Raw genomic sequence first — 21327 nt, forward strand, 5'->3', positions numbered from 1 at the left:
GTGGCACAAGCTAATGATTAGTGAGGCAAGCCACTGAGGCCGGTGCAGAGATGGGGCATTCTGTCTCTATCAGAATATGGCGACGCCCAACTCCTGTAAAATGAAAGAAACCCCGCATTGGAGTTCCCAGGCCACTCCCACGTTGGCAGCCGGTGTCAAAGCACTCTCCGTAGCGTAGCTGAACCCAAGAGCCCCAAATCCACCCGCTGTTGTTCTGCCAGCGGACGGACACACTGCCAGAAGGCCGGCTCCAACGCCTCTCTTCCCGTTAGCTGCTCGCGGGAGGTGGCAGCGTCGGCTGCGTCGCTATTAGACCTGTCACAATTCAGGCAGACAACTCTTGGATTAATTAGAATATATTTTGATTGAGCATTTACTGAGCATGATATACAGTATGAAGATATAGTTTGGCGTCAGGACTCTGTCTCTATTCATTCCCTGTAAGCATAAACATTTTAGATAAGTTATATACCAAATAGAATTACAGGGAATGAATTAAGACCCCCAAAGGGGATCTAGAAACAGCGGGGGATGTGGTGGGTAAAATGTAATAATCGTGACAGCCCTAGTCGGTATAGCCTTCTCCATTCGTGAGCAGCGCCCTCTTGTATGCCAGCTTGCCATGCTAATGAAGCACACAGTCCACAGAGGCTGCAAACGCATCTTAAATCTGCATATACTACATTACCGGTGGTACAGTAGTTACAACAGAGCAGTGAATGAATCATGATGGCTGTGTGGTTCTCTCTCTCTCTCTCTCTGCAGCTGGAGCAGAAGCTGCTGAAAACCGCCAAGGAGAAGATGGAGCAGCTGAGTAGAGCGTTCATCTGCCGTACGTTCTGTCTTACTGCTCTCTATGTCCTGTCCTGTCCTGTGCTGTCTCTCTCAACTTTGTAAACTTTGTTATGCAACTTTCACCCATGCGTGTGTGTGTGTGTGTGTGTGTGTGTGTGTGTGTGTGTGTGTGTGTGTGTGTGTGTGTGTGTGTGTGTGTGTGTGTGTGTGTGTGTGTGTGTGTGTGTGTGTGTGTGTGTGAGAGCTTGACCTAGCCTTGTCGACCATGCATGTTGTTACCTGACATCCTATAGTTTAATGTACTGACTATTAGTTTTTCATAGTTCAGACTGATGATAGGTTCTTGGTTTAGCAGTGATCCTAGTATAGGTTACTGAGCTGCTACACTGTCTCTCTGCGTATGTTTACCCTGTCTTGTGTGTGACCAGGAGAGGGCACCCCTCCAGACACGCGCTTCATCGAGGACGGTGTGTGTGAGCTGCTGAAGACGCGGCGCGTGCTGAAGTGCTCGTACCCGTACGGCTTCTTCCTGCAGCAGGGAAGCACGCAGAAGGAGATCTTTGAGCTCATGCAGGTACGCTGCATGAAGGAGATCTTTGAACTCATGCAGGTACGCTACATGAAGGAGATCTTTGAGCTCATGCAGGTACGCTACATGAAGGAGATCTTTGAGCTCATGCAGGTACATGAAGGAGATCTTTGAGCTCATGCAGGTACGCTACATGAAGGAGATCTTTGAGCTCATGCAGGTACGCTACATGAAGGAGATCTTTGAGCTCATGCAGGTACGGTACGCTACAGCAGGGTTCCCCAATTATAGGCGGGTTACTGTCTGGCCCCCAACAAACCCAGTAATAATGGTTGTATAAGAGCAGCAACAACACTAGTATATTGTCGTTGTCGGGTGGAAACCTTGTATCTCCAAATGTGTATGTTCTTTCGCAAAGGCTTTCATACAAGGCTGTCGCTCAAAAGTAGTGAAAACAGCAGATCTACAAGCACACAATGCCTTGCGGTGTGAGGCGTTGTGTGCTTGTAGATCGTCTGTTTTCACTAGTTTAAATCATTCTTAAAATGATGAATGCAAAAGGAACGGTTTTGGACATAGGCCTACAAGATTGTCTTCCGACAACGACGATATCTTAACTGTCGCTGGAGTAGCGGGAAGCCGGGAACGCCACAGTCGCCCCCTGCAATGTTGTGGCCCTCGGCTTGGTACCCTAGACATAATTCGGCCCTTGGGGAAAACTAATTGGGGAACCCTGCGCTACAGTAACAGTACATGCACACCCATCTGTCTCGAGTTATACTTGTACATATTAGTATAGAAGTGCAGTGATTCTCAAACTGCTAGAGGCCAGCTTTCTTCTATAAAACATGTGACTTCCAAAGGGAATGAATTGGACGCCGTTTACCCCCCCGCCTCCCCCAAGGGCACGCTAGAGGCTTTTGCTTCCGATGTCTGTCGGAGGCCTATGGAGTTCTTGACATTAAAAAGTAGGAGTACCACAGCTGATCATAGAGACATAGGTCTTTCAGAAAACTGTTAGGATTTCTAGGGATAGAACACACCCGTTATACAGTGAATATAACCTTATGCCCTCAGGACCACGGTACACAGTACCTGGGTTGATGGCGAGGGCTTCCAGGACATTTGTCCCTACAAGTATAGGGCTTCTGAACAAACAAGCCCCATCTCAGTTCCGCGCATAAAAATGTTATGACTGGTAGCCTATTCTCGTTTTGTATCATGTTGGCAGTGAATTGTGAGTTCTGTCTTATCATTCATGTATTGTGTATTATGTGTTGTGATTGTGTGTCCTGATGACTGCTTGGTGCAAAAAGAATTTCCGCAAGGACAAATAAAGCATCTATCTATGTAGAAGATTTTTGTTGAATGGACCTCAGGTCTTAATGACCCCTTGTTGTGTCCTGGTCCAGACGGACCTGGAGATGGTGGTGGAGGACCTGGCCCAGAAGGTCAACCGTCCGTACCTGCGGACGCCGCGTCACAAGATCATCAGCGCCGCGCGCCTGGTGCAGCAGAAGAGACAGGAGTTCCTGGCCTCGGTGGCCCGCGGTGTGGCCCCCAACGACTCCCCTGAGGCCCCCCGCAGGAAGTATGTACTCATTACACTCACACTACATATATACCCGCGGTGTGGCCCCCAACGACTCCCCGGAGGCCCCCCGCAGGAAGTATGTACTCATTACACTCACATTACATGCACTACATACTGTACATACCCGCGGTGTGGCCCCCAACGACTCCCCGGAGGCCCCCCGCAGGAAGTATGTACTCATTACACTCACATTACATGCACTACATACTGTACATACCCGCGGTGTGGCCCCCAACGACTCCCCCGAGGCCCCCCGTAGGAAGTATGTACTCATTACACTCACACTACATAAATACCCACGGTGTGGCCCCCAACGACTCCCCTGAGGCCCCCCGCAGGAAGTATGTACTCATTACACTCACACTACATATATACCCGCGGTGTGGCCCCCAACGACTCCCCGGAGGCCCCCCGCAGGAAGTATGTACTCATTACACTCACATTACATGCACTACATACTGTACATACCCGCGGTGTGGCCCCCAACGACTCCCCCGAGGCCCCCCGTAGGAAGTATGTACTCATTACACTCACACTACATAAATACCCACGGTGTGGCCCCCAACGACTCCCCGGAGGCCCCCCGTAGGAAGTATGTACTCATTACACTCACACTACATATATACCCGCGGTGTGGCCCCCAACGACTCCCCGGAGGCCCCCCAGTAGGAAGTATGTACTCATTATCACGATTATTGTGACAAAAGACACAGCAGTTTATGATATTATCACAATAATCAAAATATCCCCAACATCCATTTGCCAAAAAAAATAGCAGATCTACAAGCTCACTACGTAAAATAATGATGAAATAATCCTTTTGGCCATTGTCAGACTGACTTTGTTTACATCCCTTATCAATCCATATAAAAGAATAGAGGGATGTAAACAAAGTCAGCTCGACAATGGCCAAAATGATTATTTTATCATTATTTTATGCTTTTTGTGGTCATTTTTGAATAGAAACACATATATGAAGCTCAATCTTTTTTATAAAATATTTTTGAAACATTATTTTTATTTTAGCGTCCGTTTTTCAAGAAAAAGTTGACTATAGCTCCTTTAAATCTCCACGATACGTTTATCATGATAAACGATAATAACGATTATCGTCCCATCCCTACACACACTACAAACACAGGTGTTTCATCCCTATACCAGTGGTTCTCAAAGTGGGGTCCGGGAACTCCCAGGGGTCCCTTGAGGAGGGTCCATGGGGTCCCCAGCATAATCTCTTTGCTGAAAATAGTCGATCTATAAGACCACAACGCCTTGTGTCGTCGCGACATATTTATGAGCTTGTACATCTGCTATTTTTTCTTGACTGGATGATTTTCAGCTGCACAGCACCTGTATTCGTCAGTAAAGTCAACATTGTGTCATAATAGCTTTGGTGTTCAGAATTAACTACTTCTTTTTTTTTTTTTTTTACATTTTTATCCCACGGTTTTGCAACCCATTTTTCACCCAAGCCAAATATCTACTGTAATCCTGGGCTCTGCTCTCCCTCTGCCAACCTGGGGAGAGCAACAGACTGACCTCATGCTTCCTTCCATGCATGAGGAGCCCAAGCCGCTTCTTTTCACCTGACGGGGGAGTTTCCCCGGTTGGACGTACTGTAGCGTGTGGAAGGAACACTTTAATCCAACCAGTTCCTTTCCCCTCCATCAGGCGCCCTGGTTAGCCAGAGGGAGGCAAGACATTTAACTACTCAATCAACTACAGAAAATCAGTTTGAGACGTAGTATTCAACTCTGCAGAGCCCCAATTCCTTCCCACTGAAACTCATATATTTTTAGTACTGGAGGTGGTCGTGTTCAAGCGACTCCCGATGGAGCTAGCATAGTGAGGTAAAATAAGGTGATAACAGTTAAATATATCAGCTGAACCACGTCTGTCTGTGTGTAGCTCTGAGAACATATTGTTGTTTCTGTTTGTCTGTAGTTTCCCTGGAGGATCATGGGATTGGGAGTACCTGGGCTTCGCCTCTCCTGAGGTAAGACGCGTGTGCACGCACGCACGCGCGCACACACACACACACACACACACACACACACACACACACACACACTAACAGCTACAGACTCCCTCCCTTCATGCTAAGCTGGCCTACGCTGTTCCCTAAACGTCCAGCAGGTGTTGTGCATGAGTGACGTGCGTCACCCCCTGTCCCTGCTGACTGCATGTGGTTTAACCAGCAGCCCTGTGGCTCTGATATATTCAGACTAAACTCAATGTTATTTATTATTCTTATTATGTATTATTCTTATATCAACAACAAGTTATGTTATGCAACCACAATTCACGGTTGAAATTACACACCTATTCATTCAGGAGTTCACGGTCCATTTATGCTGCTCGATTAATCCATTATTTTCTTATAATCGATTGAATGGAATAGTAAGACTAAGACTAAATATATTGACAATTTTGTCAAACAAAAACTAAAATGTCAGGGAGGGACTGGTGGACTGGTAGAGCTAAAAGACAAGTCATTTTATGTTTGGTTGTGCTCGGTTGTTGTAGCCTGGCGTTGCTCATACTAATTCCTCACTGCGTATATCGGATATTAGTCTGGACCAATGCTGGGCCCTGATTGGTCCCCCAAATTATAGGGGAGAGCAAATGGATTCACAATTGAGCGGGGCCAGACCCATATCCGCCAAGAGCACATTTTTTTGCCCAGGCAGATTGGTCTGGGTCATGGCTACGGTTGTTGCACTTCTGAAAATAGCATGAGCTTGTAGATCTGCTATTTTCAGCATGCAACCAAGTGTAAAGTCAGGCATTTCACCGCCATCAAAATGGCGGACAAAATATATTTTTGTAGACAAAATCAACTGTAGATTTAATTAAATCATATCACTAAAATCATATGATATTTAGTCGACTGAAATTTTTATCAAAAGTCTATAACTTAAACTAAATTTCCTGTCAAAATCAACACTGGTGCGATGAAGGATCTTTAAAATAAAAATAATAATAAGGTTTAATTAATTAGGCTCTGCTTATGTGTGTTAAGATGCTGGCACGACACTCAGTGCTGGGGGACGGAGAGCAGAGAGACAGACACACACAGGTAACACACACACACACACACACACACACACACACACACACACACACACACACACACACACAAAATGCATCAAAAGTGTTTGGCCAGCAGAATAACATTACTGTAGAAACACTTACAATCGCAGGTCTGGGGATGCAGTTATTACAGTATGAGAAATACAACAACTTTATATAGCGCCTTTATCCAAGGTGCTGTACATAGATTGTGCATTACATTCACCCATCGACATTAACCCTCGTGCTCTAATGACGGTTTCTCTACCCCTGAGCCATGCCGCCCCAGTATATGATATATTGTATATATCAGTGCAGTCCTGGCTGTGTGCGTGCTATGGATGTCTCTTGCAAGCTTTGCTAAGCTGACCCTGCACTGCAGCATGCGGCGCTAACCCCCCGGCTCCACAGGCGGCGTCGCGCTGCTCTGCGTCTTGACGGCGTCATTGACGCCGTCACTTTGACGTCCGACCGGCTCCACCGCAGCGCAGCGGCTGTGACTGTGGTATTCATTCTATGGCCAATATAGCCCATTTCCAAAACAACATGAAAATCACTTTCAAACAGGAATATAACTATTTGTGACCTGAATGTGAACGTATAGAGCACACTATGTTCACAGCAGAGAGCAGCAATGCACCACTGACCACTTTGTTTTGTCATGATTATAGCCTGTTGTGTTTATACATAATTGTATCAAAGTAGACCGCTGTAATTACATAATTACATTTGTGACATCTAGTCACCCTTGTGAATGGATAGCCAACAGCAGAAACGCACGTATATAGCCTACGTTTAATACACAAAGCATTTATTCATATTTTATACATGACTGGACGTTGTGGACGCCGTCAAAAAATTGAACCGGGGCGATTTTTGAGTTTGGACGCCGTCAAGGGAGCGTCCGACGCGGACGTCGACGTCGGCAGTGGAGCCACCCTTCATTGATTAAAACGGGAGCATTCCCAACGTTGACGTTGACGCGACGCTCGACGCGCCCGGTGGAGCCGGGGGGTTAAGAGGCAAAAATACCCTCATTATGGACAAGAAACTGAGGTCTTGTTTTCATGTTATGTTCACTGGTGGACAGTGTTGGGACTAACGCATTACAAAGTAATCCGTTACTGTAACGCTGTTCTTTTTTTCAGTAACGAGTACGCTAACGCATTCTTTTTTTTTATTCAGTAACTCAGTTACCGTTACTACAGCTGCGTTCTTTCGTTCTTTTAGCGTTACTCAGTCTTTTTTTATGCAGACAAAATGAGCTGCAGCATGCAGTGTTGTAGGCTACTGAATGTTCCTACTGCAGACACCCGATGTGTTCCGATGGTTGTGTTGTGTCACTGTGTGTGTGTGTGTGTGTGTGTGTGTGTGTGTGTGTGTGTGCGTGTGTGTGTGTGTGTGAGAGAGAGAGAGAGAGTGAGAGAGAGAGAGAGAGAGAGAGCCCCTGTGTCTCGGTCTTGCAAAGATAAATAAATAAATGACTTGCCCGTGATCCGTGAGTGAATCCATCTGATGTTACTCGCCATAAACAATAGATCCACAACTTAAGATATTCCATAATCCTGTGTCAATGTCGTCTAAAAAAAAAAAAAAAAAAAAAAGAGAGACGCGCATCCACTAGGCTTTCCTGCATCCAGACGGTCTAAGCAGGAGTTCACTTTCTCTTTCATAACAGCCCTGCAAAAGCTGCAGTTGCTTGCAAGCTACAGAAAAAGACGTCCTATAAATGGCCCTTTATTTTAGCCAGTTTCAAAGGAAAACCACCTCTCGTTTCTCAGTTGTTGAAAAAAAAGTATTCACTTTGTTGTGGTGTGTGTCTGTCCACACGCTGAAGCTGGATTAATCAATGCATGTCCAGGTGAAACCCGTTAAAGATCGTTAGTCCTAGTCTCCTCTGATAGTTTCACAAAGTAGGTCTACATTAAGCAACAGGAATGTAGGCTATACAGTATGTAACAGTCCCAAAACAACAGCAGCAGTGTCATGAGGTAATATTTTGCTCTTAAATATTTGAAAGGAACAGTCTAGAGTCAGATAAGGTACATGCAGCCTTATTTATTTTTCAGCTTTCAAGACAATCGTTTTGCATTAAGATTTTGCTTGAATAAATTTACATTTTAGATTTAGGCTATTGATAATACATTTATCAATAGCCTATTGCTTCAGTTAAACCAATTTAGACCCTCTAATGCCTCATGCTTGCTTTGTAAAACACCTGTTGCACTATTTTTCCATCAACTCTCTTCACCAAAAATAGACGATCTACAAGCTTACTTTGGGTGAATATGCTCTTAGAATAAGGATGATGTAAACGTTTATTCATTTTAAATCTGTCCTAATGAAAAATTTAATGGAGGAAATCATGTTCTTTATTTCCAGTTAAATACAGTAGCTTTTGGTGATAGGCCTTCTTCAGGCATGCAGCATTAATCGACTGACAGCCTAAATTAGAACACAAATATATTTAAGAAATAGTGAAAATAGCAGATCTCCAAGCTCACAACGCAACGCAAAGCAAAGCAATGCGTTGTGAGCTTGGAGATCTGCTGTTTTCACTAGTTTGGGTCACAGGCAAATGTCTAATTTCTCTTTTGGATTACAAGCTATAAAGTTTAACCATGCAGACTATTAGGTCAATCCGTGTAGGCCTACCTAACGTTCAACCTTTAAATCCCTTTTTTCCTAACCATTACTAAAAATTACTTAACTAAAAACGAAAAAGTAACTAAAAAGTTACTTTTCACAGTAACGCATTACTTTCTGGTGTGAGTAATCAGTAAAGTAACTGAGTTACCTTTGAAGTGAAGTAACTAGTAACGGTAACGAGTTACTATTTGTCAGTAACGCGCCCAACACTGCTGGTGGATAACGCTATGTTGTTGTTATGCTAGCATTGACTTCCTGTATGTTTTATGCTAGGAATACGCTGACTTCCAGTACCGCCACAGACACCGGCAGCGTCGTCTTCACAGCGTCCGCAGCAACAGCAACACTCCAGAGACCAGCAGGAGAGCAGATAGCACAGGTACAGTACCTGAGCAGCCGTGAAATACATGGAATTATAGCATGTTATACAATGGGTAGTTCTGATGAAGCAATCCGATTGGTTGAAATATCCATCTACCCGTGATGATAATGAGCACTATGGAACAGGTCTCATCAAACAAAGAAATCAGCTGTGCCCGGTCGGTTCGCAAACGCTCGCTTTTATTGTTTCCGTAGGCGATGCCTTGTAAGTGGCTAGCAGTTTTCATGTGAAGTTCAGGGACATGCAGTAGTAGTGAAATCTGGCATTAAAAATGTACAGATTTCCATTGAATATCTGAATTACAATGAAATGAAGTTGACGTGTGTTTTTTGAAGTTGACGTGTGTTTTTTAAAGGGTAACAGTTGTATAATCGCAATATTAAACTCTCGAGGGTTGTGCCTTATCATGATTATATTGGTACTTCACCCCCACCTACGGAACTTATCTATCGGCTGGTTACTGCAGCAATGCTGGCATGCCGATAATCGTAATGATGCACACCCTCTGGCTTAATATTGCTTAAATTTGTCCATGTATTTTATAGGCAGCAGGGGTTGACACTAAGGTCTCAGCAGTGCCTGTTGGACAAGTACAGGTCATGTTCTACATCACAATTACACATGTATTATAAATGGCAAGACAAAATTCATCAAGAACAGAATTAGTATTGGTTACTATAGGTTATGAATGAATTACAATCACAATGTAATATAAATTGTAAGAATGAATTCATGAGGAATGGTACACGAATACCAGCGGATTCCTTGCTGGGGCTGTGTGATGAAAAAAAAGAGAGAGTATGCCAAATAAGTACATAGCATACTCTCAAACATGTCAACAAACCAAGATGGCAGCCAACAGACTTCAGTTATTGCTTAATGAATTACTATGGGCTGTGAGTAATAATCGTCATAGAGCTTTAGCCAGAGGTAGAGTAAAGCGGCCGCTCGTTTCCCAGTTCGATCCTGGCGAGTTGATTAATTGGCCACCTACCCGTGAGTGGACAAGGAACTGGTTGAGCAACATCTAGTCTAAAACGACACAGTTAAGGCTGAGCCTCATTGTGTTGTGTTATTGCTGTGTGATTGCAGACGGCCCAGAGAGGAGTGAGGGCCGGCAACGAGCGGCGCTGTCCTCCCTGGACGAGGACGACCCCAACATCCTGCTGGCCATCCAGCTGTCTCTGCAGGAGTCCCGCCGGGACCGCCAGGCGGACGCAGACAGGTACGCCGAGTTTATTCCGGTTCAGGAGGGCTCCTCGAACAGGCATTTTATCACGCAGCCACTGTTCTGTGGAATGCCCTCTGAAATGTCTAAATTCCCTTGCAAGATTTGAGAACAAGGTTAATACCTTAATACTAACTGGTCTTAGTTATATCCTTACCCCGGATTGCATAATTTGCACTGATCTTTCTCCTTGAGTACCTCTTGTCCGATATGTATATTATAGGGGTGTAACGATACATTTTAATAGCGATTCGATACATATCACGATACATGGTTGACGATACGATACATGGACGATATTGGTTCATTCATGGCGATACGATACGATTCGATTCAATGATTTAAAATCGATATAGTAATTATTTAGCGAAGACATTAAATCTGTGAGAAAGGTGTGGATAGTTCAGGTTTTAAGGGAAACATGTATTATTATGGATATAAATAAGTAAACACAGTGATTATCTGCCAAATACATGGACATTGTATATTGACAAACCTGCACCTTGACATGAACTCAGAGATTACACACATTTATCGATAGACCAGTGTAGCTATATGGAAAGGAAAAGTAATTAAACCCCTCCTTTTAATTTTTTCTTCATAAAAATGCTAAATACAATGCCCAAGTAGGCAGTATCGATACAATCGATTCTTTGCACTGCCGATCCGATACGATACAAAATAAAACGATACGATTCGATTTTAGCTGTTTTCATTTCGATATATTTCGATTTTTTTTGTTAAAAACGATATTTCGATACAGTTACTATATCGTTACACCCCTAGTATATTATATTATATTATATGTTTGTGTATAATCTCAAATCAATGAATCAAATCAAACGATCAAATCTCTCTCTATGTTCTTTGGTTGTTTGCATTGCATATAGAGTAGTGAAGTGTGACGTAATTTACACATCCTACCTGGTTCGCGGTTTTTCTTCCCCCATTCTGAATTCCCATAGAACTTTTTCATATCGCGTCATATAAGAACTGTGTCCCAATTATAAACACATTATCTCAGCGGTTTGACTCATGGATATGAAGAATCACCTGATGGTGAGAAAACTCTAATGTTACAGTCGCCGAATTAGTTACATTTTCGCTAGAAACTGGCTTTATAAAATATGACTGACTGACTATCATAAACCACACAGAGCCACCTCGCCGACAATATCGCAAAGACAGTTTGTTTATTTTTGGACCGCAATGCTTATATGAGAGGATTTTAAGATGACTCGATGTTATTCTCCATAGAGAATGACTTCATTGGAACCGGGGGATGAGCGAGTCACGCCATGACTTTGTTACTCTATAGTGTATTTGTTTCATGTCCAAAGTGGGCCACAATGGAAACAAGCTTCGTCCACATTGGCCATTTCCGGACTTGACGTCATTGTTGCAATGTATTTTATATCTGTCAATAAAGTATTCTATCTATCTATAGAGACAGAGCCACGGACGGAAGGCCGGAGACAGAGAGAGCGGCGGACCTGGGCGACCCCTCCTCGCGCTCCCCCGCCGCGTCGGGGGCCAGGCACCCCTCCCCCTCCTCCTTCCTGGAGGCCCCCCGGCCAGGACAGACTCCTCCCCGCAGCCCCCCGTGCCTCCCCCTCCTCCCCCGTCCCCTGCCACCGCCTCCCCCTGCCTCCCCCGCCTCCCCCCTGCCTCACCGCCGAGCTGCTGAAGCTGGGCGACAGCCTGATGAGGCTGGGCGACATCACCACCCCGTACCAGCTCGACGCCAACATGCCCGCGCCGTACCACCTCGATGCCAACATCACCCCCCCTTACCACTTGGACGCCAACATCGGTGCGCCGTACCACCTGGACTCGCGTGCCTTCGGCGGGCAGCGAGACGCGGAGGACTGTGCAAAACAAATGCTTGCAATGGATTCAGAATCATGAAAAACCCCTAGTTTGACCCCTCACATGCTACTTAAAGCATATTTATTTTGGTGTGTTTTATCCTGTATAGTTAAGTTAATGGGACCCCAACTTTCAGCAGCTGTCAAGGATTCTCCTAGGGAAACAGAATTTCAGTCTTTGTGAGATGTGTTACTAGAGACATTTACAAACACATTGGTGAAGAAGGTTTTTGGTAAGGAATTTATTCCAGGACTTTATAAGATATCCCCTTACAATACAGTTGGGGGAAGCTGTGAAGTGTAAAAGGAGTGTTACGTCCAGTGTATAGGAGTGTCTAAAGGTAGCTCTGCACAGCACCGGCGGCGGTACGCGGCAGAAAGCGTCGGTTGCCAAAATTCTGCCGTTGAACGGGCAGTGGGTGCACTGCCGCGTCGGCTTCGCAAGTCGTAGGGAAGCGTTGAAAGCCGACCGAGCACGTTCGGCCGGCTTAAGAGCCGTCGGATAGCAGCGGGCTTGTTGTTGAAAAAGACATCAAGCTATAACAGTAGCCGTCTTGTCGGTGTCGGTCTTTGGTGCGTTCAGCAAATTATTTTTTCCGCACTTTCCAACCATCTGATCTCCCGACTTCATTGGACTGCCAGTCAGTCTGTAGTGATCTGCAGCAGTCTGTTTGGTGGAGAGCTGCCTTTAGACACAGCATCCCATCTCACCCACATCCCAAGCTGCCACAAAGAGACAAGTAGAGCACAACCCCTGCTGCGAGCTTGTAGATCTGCTATTCTTGGAAAAAACATTTGTGCAAGTCTTTGAATATTTTTGACCCGATTCTATAAATGTCTTCTAAATCCTTCTTCCAAATCAGTGGTGCTCAAACTTTTTCATGTCAAGGACCCCCAAAATTACATGTATTTGGCCACGGACCCCTCATCTCAAAATATGTTGATCCAGGGACCCCCCAGAAGCAAATATTTGAGATATATTCAAAGATTTGCTAAATAAAAATCAAGATTTTTCAAAAATAGCAGATCTACAAGCTCGCAGCGCGGCACTCGGTGAGTAGAAGGTCAAAGGTCACATGGTTACACACATTAAAATCCTTAGTATTCATTTCATTCTTAAACAGTGATTTGGACCATAATGACGGGTCAATGTTTACCATTGAATGAACACTCTACACCAGGGGTTGGCAACCTTAGCACAGGGGAGGGTGATCACTGGCACACTGGCAGAAGTGTGTGAGAGGATCTATATTTTAAAATCAAATGTTGATTTAAACGTGGTCAATTAAATTAAGCCAGCTAAAATTACATCCTGCACATAATTCTACATTCATTAAAATGCTGAACTTTGGCTGGGGGAGGAGTCTGGGATATACGTAGGTGGGTTCTTCCTCTTGAGTCTAGTGATCGTTATAACAATGTCCTGACAATCAAAATATGTCAGAATGTTTGATGGGGTGTCATTACATTTTATGTTGACATGGCACACTGACTATCTAGAACAGGGGTGGGCAACTTTGATGATGGAGAGGGCCACTATATTTTCACGCACACTAAAATCCTGAACAGTATTTTTTTTACATTTCATTTCAAATGCATGTACAGGTACTTATGTTACTTCTTACTTCATGAACTAAAATAGAAATGCATTGGACATAAAAAAAAAGTCTAGTAGTAGGCTACTAGTCATCAAGATACTAATATACAGTAGACTAAAATAATTAAAGCTGGTCATGTTAGCACGTTTGGTTTGGAATTATAACAGCTGAAACCGATAATATATCAGTATTCCTGCAGGCCGCATTAAGTGAAGTTGGGGGCCGCATGTGGCCCCCGGGCCGCTAGTTGCCCATGTATGATCTAGATAGAAAATAAAAACATGGCATTTCATTTCAAAAAGGTTGCTGACCCCTGCTCTAGATAATAATGACTTGATTCAGGCTGGCTTTTGTTGCGCCAATTATGTTTCCACACTAACACTTATTTAAATGGACTTTCTTTATTATATTTTATATTTTATTTTAATCATATCTATTCCACTACTGATAGAGTGTGTTGTTCATTGAACGATGGATGACGATGAGTTGGGTTTTCAGTGATGGTTGATGATGATGATATCACACATTTTTAGGTCTGTGTGCCTTTTTTTATTATTATTGTTTCAATCATTGCTGAGTATATTTATTATTGATTGTGTTACATGTTTTTGTACCAAGTTTTATGGGGGTCCAATTAACGATGAATGATCATTAGCTGGACACAACTCGCCCACTTGGGTGTGACTGACTGTTGCCATCTCCTTGTGTTGGAGCCTCATCTGTAGTTAGGTCAAATCGGCAGCAGAATATTATAGTTTGATATGTGATCGAAACGGTTCCCTTTTTTTTCTCACTTCATTTGGGTTGAATTTGCACGAGTCAGAGAAAGTGAAATGGATTCAGTAACTTTTCCACTGACACATCACACATCATGTCTCATGTCCCTGTTAATCATTCAGCAACTGATCCACACACTGTCCTATGCTGTCCCACACACTGTCCTATGCTGTCCCTGTTAAACAGAGTAAGCCAGGCTACGCGAGGCTACTGTTCCACATTCTTATCCCTGTTAAACACAACCATGTTCAAAGCATGGAAGAGGAACAACATGAGAGAGTGGCAGGGTTTGCCGACGGTACCTTGAAACAGAGAACTGTTCCTTATTTGGAGACTAAAAGATGGGTCACCTTATTGAACTGTTCCTTATTTGGAGACTAAAAGATGGGTCACCTTATTGAACTGAGGAGGGACACACTTTGTTCTGGTGTTGATTTGGTAAAACCATGACGAAAGATGTTCGTCGACTACCTTTTTCCACTGACGAAAACAAAATAAAAAATAAGCTATGGTGACTCAAGACTAAATATATTGACGATTTCCAGACTAAAATGTTAGGGAGAGACTAGTGGAGAGGAGATCCAGTAGAACTAGAAGACAAGTCATTGTATGTTTGGTTGCGCTCGCATGTTGCTCTCTGAAAATAGCAGATGCAACCAAGTGTGAAAACAGCCATTACGACGCCATCAAGACCCGCCAATTATTTTGTAATTTTTTTTATGACAAGTTCAAACAGCTCATATACATATACTAATAATACAGGTGGTCAACCACAAACAGCTGTACATGTACCATACACCGTGAGATTGTAATCTTGTTCTGGGTGTGGCTTATTTATTAATAATATTTCAGGTAGTTGGAACAAACTCCAACCCTTAGAGAGCAGATGCAGTGATTTCCACCAAACCAAACTGCAAGGTGCTGTTCCTGATGTCTGAGAAGAACTTTTATTTTATTTCTTATTATTTTTACACCCGGTCAGCAAGACGATGCCAAGAGTGCTGGAGTGTTGGATTTTATTTATCACGTGGAATCATTTGGTTGGTGTAATCTGTGGTGACACAACTGAATCACTGATGTCTGAGTGGTGTCTTTGTTTTTTGCACACCCATGTTCATTTGTTTGAGCGCTGTTGGATACTGTCTGAGAAGTTGTAGAGTCTCTGAGTGTGTCTGTTATTGCTTTAACCCATTTAGGCCTAGAATTATTGACTGCTTTAACTGTTGAAAAATAGCAGATATACAAGCTCACAGCGCCGCACCGAGTGCCGCGCTGCAAGCTTGTAGATCTGCTATTTTTTAAAAAGTTGTGAAAATGTGTGCAAATCTTTGAATATATGTATTTTTAGAGCGAACATTTGTAACTCAAATTTTGCTTCTGGGTGGTCCTTGGAACTAAATATTTTGAGATATGAACATTCTTTTACAGGGGTCCTTCACATGAAAAGGTTTGAGAGCCACTGACATAATAGTCTCTCAAGAAGAACAGAGTAACTGAGCCCCAGTTAAGTGAAAAGGACCTTTTCTTTGACGATGGCTGGCCAGATTGCTGACATAGAAACATAGGTTTTTCAAAAAACCTTAGAAGGATCTAAGGACGAAGTGTCTTTTGAAGACACTTATAGAATCGGGTAAAAATTCAAATTTTCACGTTTTTTCAAAAATAGCAGATCTACAAGCTTGCAGCAAGGCACTCGGTGCCGCACTGTGAGCTTGTATATCTGCTATTTTTCAATAGTTAAAGCATAAAATAATGATACACAATAATTTGTACCCGTTCGGGGCTCTGCTGTCATTTTGTACTCAAACCTTTCTTTTTTATATACAGTATATATACTGCAACAATCCATACACCAACGACCATTAAAAGTTCAGAAATGTTAATTGCACTTTCTCAGATTATACTTGATACATTCCCAATCAGTCCATAATAAAAGGAGGCAGTGTTTGATGTGTGCTCAATGCTGTAAATGAAAGTGTCAGTGCAAAGTTTACTCTCAATAAAATAAATACAACAATAAAAATAAAAAAAAGAATTCAGCGTAAGCTTGGAGTGGTTATTTAACCGTCTCCTCAGAGACGCTGTTGACCGCCTTAATGCTCCCAAAATAATGTATTAACAGAGTGGTAAAAATATGTTTCAGCCTAAAGGCCTCTGTCAGGTATACTCCAGTATACTCTATCGAGTATATGAGCAGTGTAAAGTAACTAAGTACTAAAGTACAATTTTGAGGTACGTGTACTTTACTTGAGTATTTCCAATTTCAAATACTTTTACTTCTACTCCATTACACCTCCGATCCAAAAACTGTACTTTTACTCCACAACAATTTATTTTGAAACTTTAGTGAGATGTTAATTATAATATTGCAATACACACTTTAAGATCTTTAGCCCTATTTCATACCTAGGCTATTTGAAAATAGCCGATCTACAATGTGACACGTTGTGAGCTTGTAGCTCTGCTATTTCAAACATTTTTTACTTTTACTTTTGGTACTTTAAGTACATTTTGATTGCCAATGCTTTCATACTTTTACTCAAGTACATTTTGAATTCCAGACTTTTACTGTTGTAACAGAGTATTTCTATATTGCAGTATTGATACTTTTACTTAGGTAAAACATGTGAGTTATTTTTCAACCACTGTATGTGATTAGGCTATACCAAACTCTCACATGGAGTTGGATACGATAATTATACATGAGAACAAAAAACATCACTATATGAAGATAACTACTGGGGTTTGATGATGACACATGGTGCTTGTTAGAGAGCATCTATCTGACCATGGAACAAGAGGCAAGTCCAAGATCTCCATACAAGGAGCAGACATGGCTCCTCCTACATCAGGTCACCCCAGACTGATGTCATAGAAAGCATGCAGACTGAGAGTGACGTCACCACAGCTGATGTCACCGACAGAACTGTCCATACAAGGACATACTGTCTGTATGCACACTCCATATAGGGCCTGGTGAGGTCAGGGTTATGACACCACACCTCTTCACTCCATATAGGGCCTGGTGAGGTCAGAGGTACGACACCACACCCCTTGGGTGGGATTTATAGAGGGATGGGAATGAGCAGAGTTGCTATGGTTCAATGTGTTCCCTCTCACAGTTACAGGCTTCAGGAGTATCTCTGTCCGCTCATTTTGTATGTTGTGCAAACATGGGGATGACCCCTAGCCTGGCCATTAGACGTATTTTAGACATCCTTAAATAGCGCCAAAAATACTCGGTGGATAAACCATTGAAAAATTACTTTATTTACTTTACTAACCTTGGATCAAGACTATCATGTATTTTATTGAGTCCGACTTTGGCTTGGCTTTATAAATTGGCTTTATGAATTATTAATCATAATCCTTGCACAGTATATGAGGGATTGAATGTAGGAGTCTCAGAAGTAATGTTGGAGAACCCAGGCGTATCAGTGATGTCAGTCATCTCCAAATCTGGGCACTGTTTTAGCATGCGGCTGTTACCATGGCGGCGGTATCGGGAGTGTGTCGATATTGCGACATAGCATTTGTTCGACGTCCCATTAGTTTGATGCTGGTGAATGCTAACCTGGTGAAATTGCTAACCTGCCGGCGCTGGTGAATGCTAAACTGGTGAATGTTAACCACTATGCCAAACCCTAACCCCAGTAAAACTATGCCTAAACCTAACCCTAAAACCTAACCCTAGCCCTTAGCCAAACTAATGACACGTAGAAATATCAAGCCTTTCCCGGCGGTATCACTGATGTCAGTTATCTCCGAATTTGGGAACTGTTTCACCCATTTATGCCCATATATGGTGTTCTGTGTCCAGGTTTCGCCGTAATAGTAAGATAATTCATAAAGTCAGACTCAATACTTATTGATGCCATGTTCAGAGTTCTGAGTCACCAGAGCAGGAGAACCACGAGGGCCTGCCTCAGCAGCCAGCGGCGCTATGAGCACCATAAGAGCGTCCTCGCCATCCGCCGCGAGGACATCAACCCGTGGGAGAGGAGGGCGCCGCTGGCACCGCGCCACGTCCAGGAGCTGACCCAGGCCGGGCACAAGGTCCTGGTGCAGCCGTCCAACCGGAGAGCCATTCACCAGAAGTATTACGAGAAGCCAGGCGCCGCCATTCAAGAGGACATTTCCGAGGCGTCGCTGATCATCGGCGTGAAAAGACCCCCGGAGGAAAAGGTCTACCCCAGGAAAACCTACGTTTTCTTCTCCCACACCATCAAGGCACAGGAAGCAAACATGGGACTCCTGGACGACATTCTGAGAAAGGAAGTGCGTCTGATCGACTACGAGAAGATGGTGGACGCTAACGGGTTCCGCCTCGTGGCGTTTGGACAGTGGGCCGGCGTTGCAGGAATGATCAACGTCCTGCACGGTTTAGGACTGCGCTTCCTCGCGCTCGGCCACCACACCCCTTTTATGCATATCGGCATGGCTCATAACTACAGGAACGTCTACCAGGCCATCCAAGGGGTGAGGGATTGCGGCTACGAGATCTCCACGGGACTCATGTCCAAATCCATCGGCCCCGTCACGTTCTGCTTCACCGGCACAGGCAACGTTTCCAAAGGCGCACAGGACATCTTCAACGAGCTCCCGGTGGAATACGTCGAACCTCACGAGTTGAAAGACGTCCCTGAAACCGGAGACATGACCAAAGTGTACGCCACGGTCCTGAGTCGCCATCAGCACCTTGTGAGGAAGAGTGACGGCATCTACGACCCGCTGGAGTACGAGCACCACCCGGAGCGGTACACCTCCAACTTCAGGACCACGGTGGCGCCGTACACCACGTGCCTCGTCAACGGGATCTACTGGGAACCTCAGACGCCGCGACTCCTCCGCCGTCTGGACGCACAGAAGCTCATCCGGAGGTCCCCCGCGTGGGACGACGGCGGCTGCCCCGGGCTGCCGCACCGACTGCTGGCCATCTGTGACATCTCGGCGGACATAGGGGGCTCCATTGAGTTCATGACCGAGTGCACCACCATAGACAGACCTTTCTGCATGTACGACGCTGACCAGCACATCGATCACGACAGCGTGGAAGGCAACGGAATCCTCATGTGTTCCATTGACAACTTGCCTGCACAGCTTCCCGTCGAGGCCACGGAGTACTTTGGAGATCGCCTGTTGCCGTACGTATGGGAGATGCTGCCCTCCGACGCCACCAGGCCCCTGGAGGAAGAGGGTTTCTCTCCCCACGTCAGGGACGCCGTCATCGCTTCCAACGGAAGGCTCACGCCCAAGTTTGAATACATCGAGAAGCTCCGGGAAAGACGGGAACAAGCTCAGATCACGAAGCAAAGCGGAATGAAGCGCGTCCTCCTCCTGGGTTCGGGATACGTGTCCGGTCCCGTCATCGAGTACCTGACCCGGGACGAAGGAACCCAGGTCACCATCACGTCGGTGCAGCTGAGCCAGGCGCAGGAGCTGGTGGCCGCCTACCCCAACACCATCCCTGTGATGCTGGACGTCACCAGCCAGGAGGGACACCTCACCTCCCTGATCAAGAACCATGACCTGGTCGTCAGCCTGCTGCCGTACGCCTTCCATCCGCAGATAGCCAGGCACTGCATCGAGGCCAGGGTGGACATGGTGACCGCCAGCTACCTGAGCCCCGAAATGAAGGCGCTGGAGCGCAGCGCCGAGGAGGCGGGCATCACCGTGGTGAACGAGATGGGCCTGGACCCCGGCATCGACCACATGCTGGCCATGGAGTGCATCGACCGAGCCAAGGCCGACGGCTGCACCGTGGAGTCCTACAGCTCCTTCTGCGGCGGTCTTCCTGCCCCCGAGTGTTCCGACAACCCGCTGCGCTACAAGTTCAGCTGGAGTCCGTACGGCGCGCTCCTGAACACCGTCGGCCCCGCCGTCTTCCTCAGGGACGGCGAGGTGGTGAGCATCCCTGCAGGGGGCGCTCTCATGGACTCCTCGGTGGCCATGGACTTCCTCCCCGGCTTCAACCTGGAGGGTTACCCCAACCGGGACAGCACCAAGTACGCAGAGCCCTACGGCATCCAGTCGGCGCACACTCTGGTCCGAGGGACCCTCCGCTTTAAGGGCTACACCAGTGCCATCGGTGGGTTCATCCAACTGGGCCTGATCAACACGGACCCCAGCCCCGCGCTGGGACACACCTCAGCTCCCGTCACCTGGAAAGACCTGCTGTGTGGGCAGATGGGCCTGTCTGCGGCCACCTCCGCCCGGGCCTTTGAGGAAGCCGTGTACGAACGTGTCGGAAGGGACGACTTCAAGATGGACGCCCTGAGATGGTTTGGGATGTTGGGAGATGACGCGGTGCCGCGTGCAGAGAGCGTCCTCGCTGCCCTGGCCAAACACCTGGAAGCCAGGCTCTCCTTCGACACCGGCGAGAGAGACATGGTCGTAATGCGGAACGACGTGGGCCTCCGTCACCCCACCGGCGAGCTGGAGACCAAACACATCAGCCTGGTGGTCTACGGAGACCCCGACGGGTTCTCTGCCATGGCCAAGACCGTGGGGTACCCAGCGGCCATTGCTGCGCGCATGGTGCTCCACGGGGAGATTGCCACCAAGGGTCTGGTGGTTCCCATGACGAAGGACATCTATGGACCAGCTCTGAAGAGGCTGAAGGAGGAGGGCCTCCACATCGTCTCCAAGAGCACCCTGCAGGAGTAGACACCCCAAAACAACAAGGGATGCACCCATATATACAGTATAATAGGATATTTAAGCTTTGGACGGCTACGGCATATGACAAGGGTAACCGGAAATGATCAGTGCTCGATAGATCAACCTGCCGCCATCGCAGCCGTCTCCACAACGGCAGAAGCTCCCTTTCCACGTA

At 45.6% G+C, this 21327-nt stretch overlaps 1 protein-coding gene and 1 pseudogene across 2 annotated transcripts in view; both read left to right on the plus strand.

The window, feature by feature from the left end:
• Nucleotides 1-16485, plus strand: part of LOC308292798 (ankyrin repeat and IBR domain-containing protein 1-like) — a 101587-nt pseudogene extending 85102 nt beyond the window's left edge. The window contains exons 10-17 of the transcript XR_013963357.1: nucleotides 766-832; nucleotides 1224-1369; nucleotides 2737-2915; nucleotides 4863-4914; nucleotides 5941-5997; nucleotides 8913-9018; nucleotides 10114-10246; nucleotides 11697-16485. The product of XR_013963357.1 is annotated as an ankyrin repeat and IBR domain-containing protein 1-like (transcript). The remainder of the gene's footprint in view (nucleotides 1-765; nucleotides 833-1223; nucleotides 1370-2736; nucleotides 2916-4862; nucleotides 4915-5940; nucleotides 5998-8912; nucleotides 9019-10113; nucleotides 10247-11696) is intronic.
• A 1883-nt stretch (nucleotides 16486-18368) lies between these two features.
• Nucleotides 18369-21158, plus strand: LOC308293403 (alpha-aminoadipic semialdehyde synthase, mitochondrial-like; the record flags this gene model as incomplete). The annotated part of the gene is made up of 1 exon (XM_080735901.1): nucleotides 18369-21158. The coding sequence occupies one exon, from the start codon at nucleotides 18369-18371 to the stop codon at nucleotides 21156-21158; it is 2790 nt and encodes a 929-aa protein (XP_080592027.1).
• Between the last annotated feature and the right edge of the window lie 169 nt (nucleotides 21159-21327).

Source organism: Nannobrachium achirus (assembly GCF_963921795.1).
Source record: "Nannobrachium achirus genome assembly, chromosome: 10".
NCBI classification, from domain to species: domain Eukaryota; kingdom Metazoa; phylum Chordata; class Actinopteri; order Myctophiformes; family Myctophidae; genus Nannobrachium; species Nannobrachium achirus.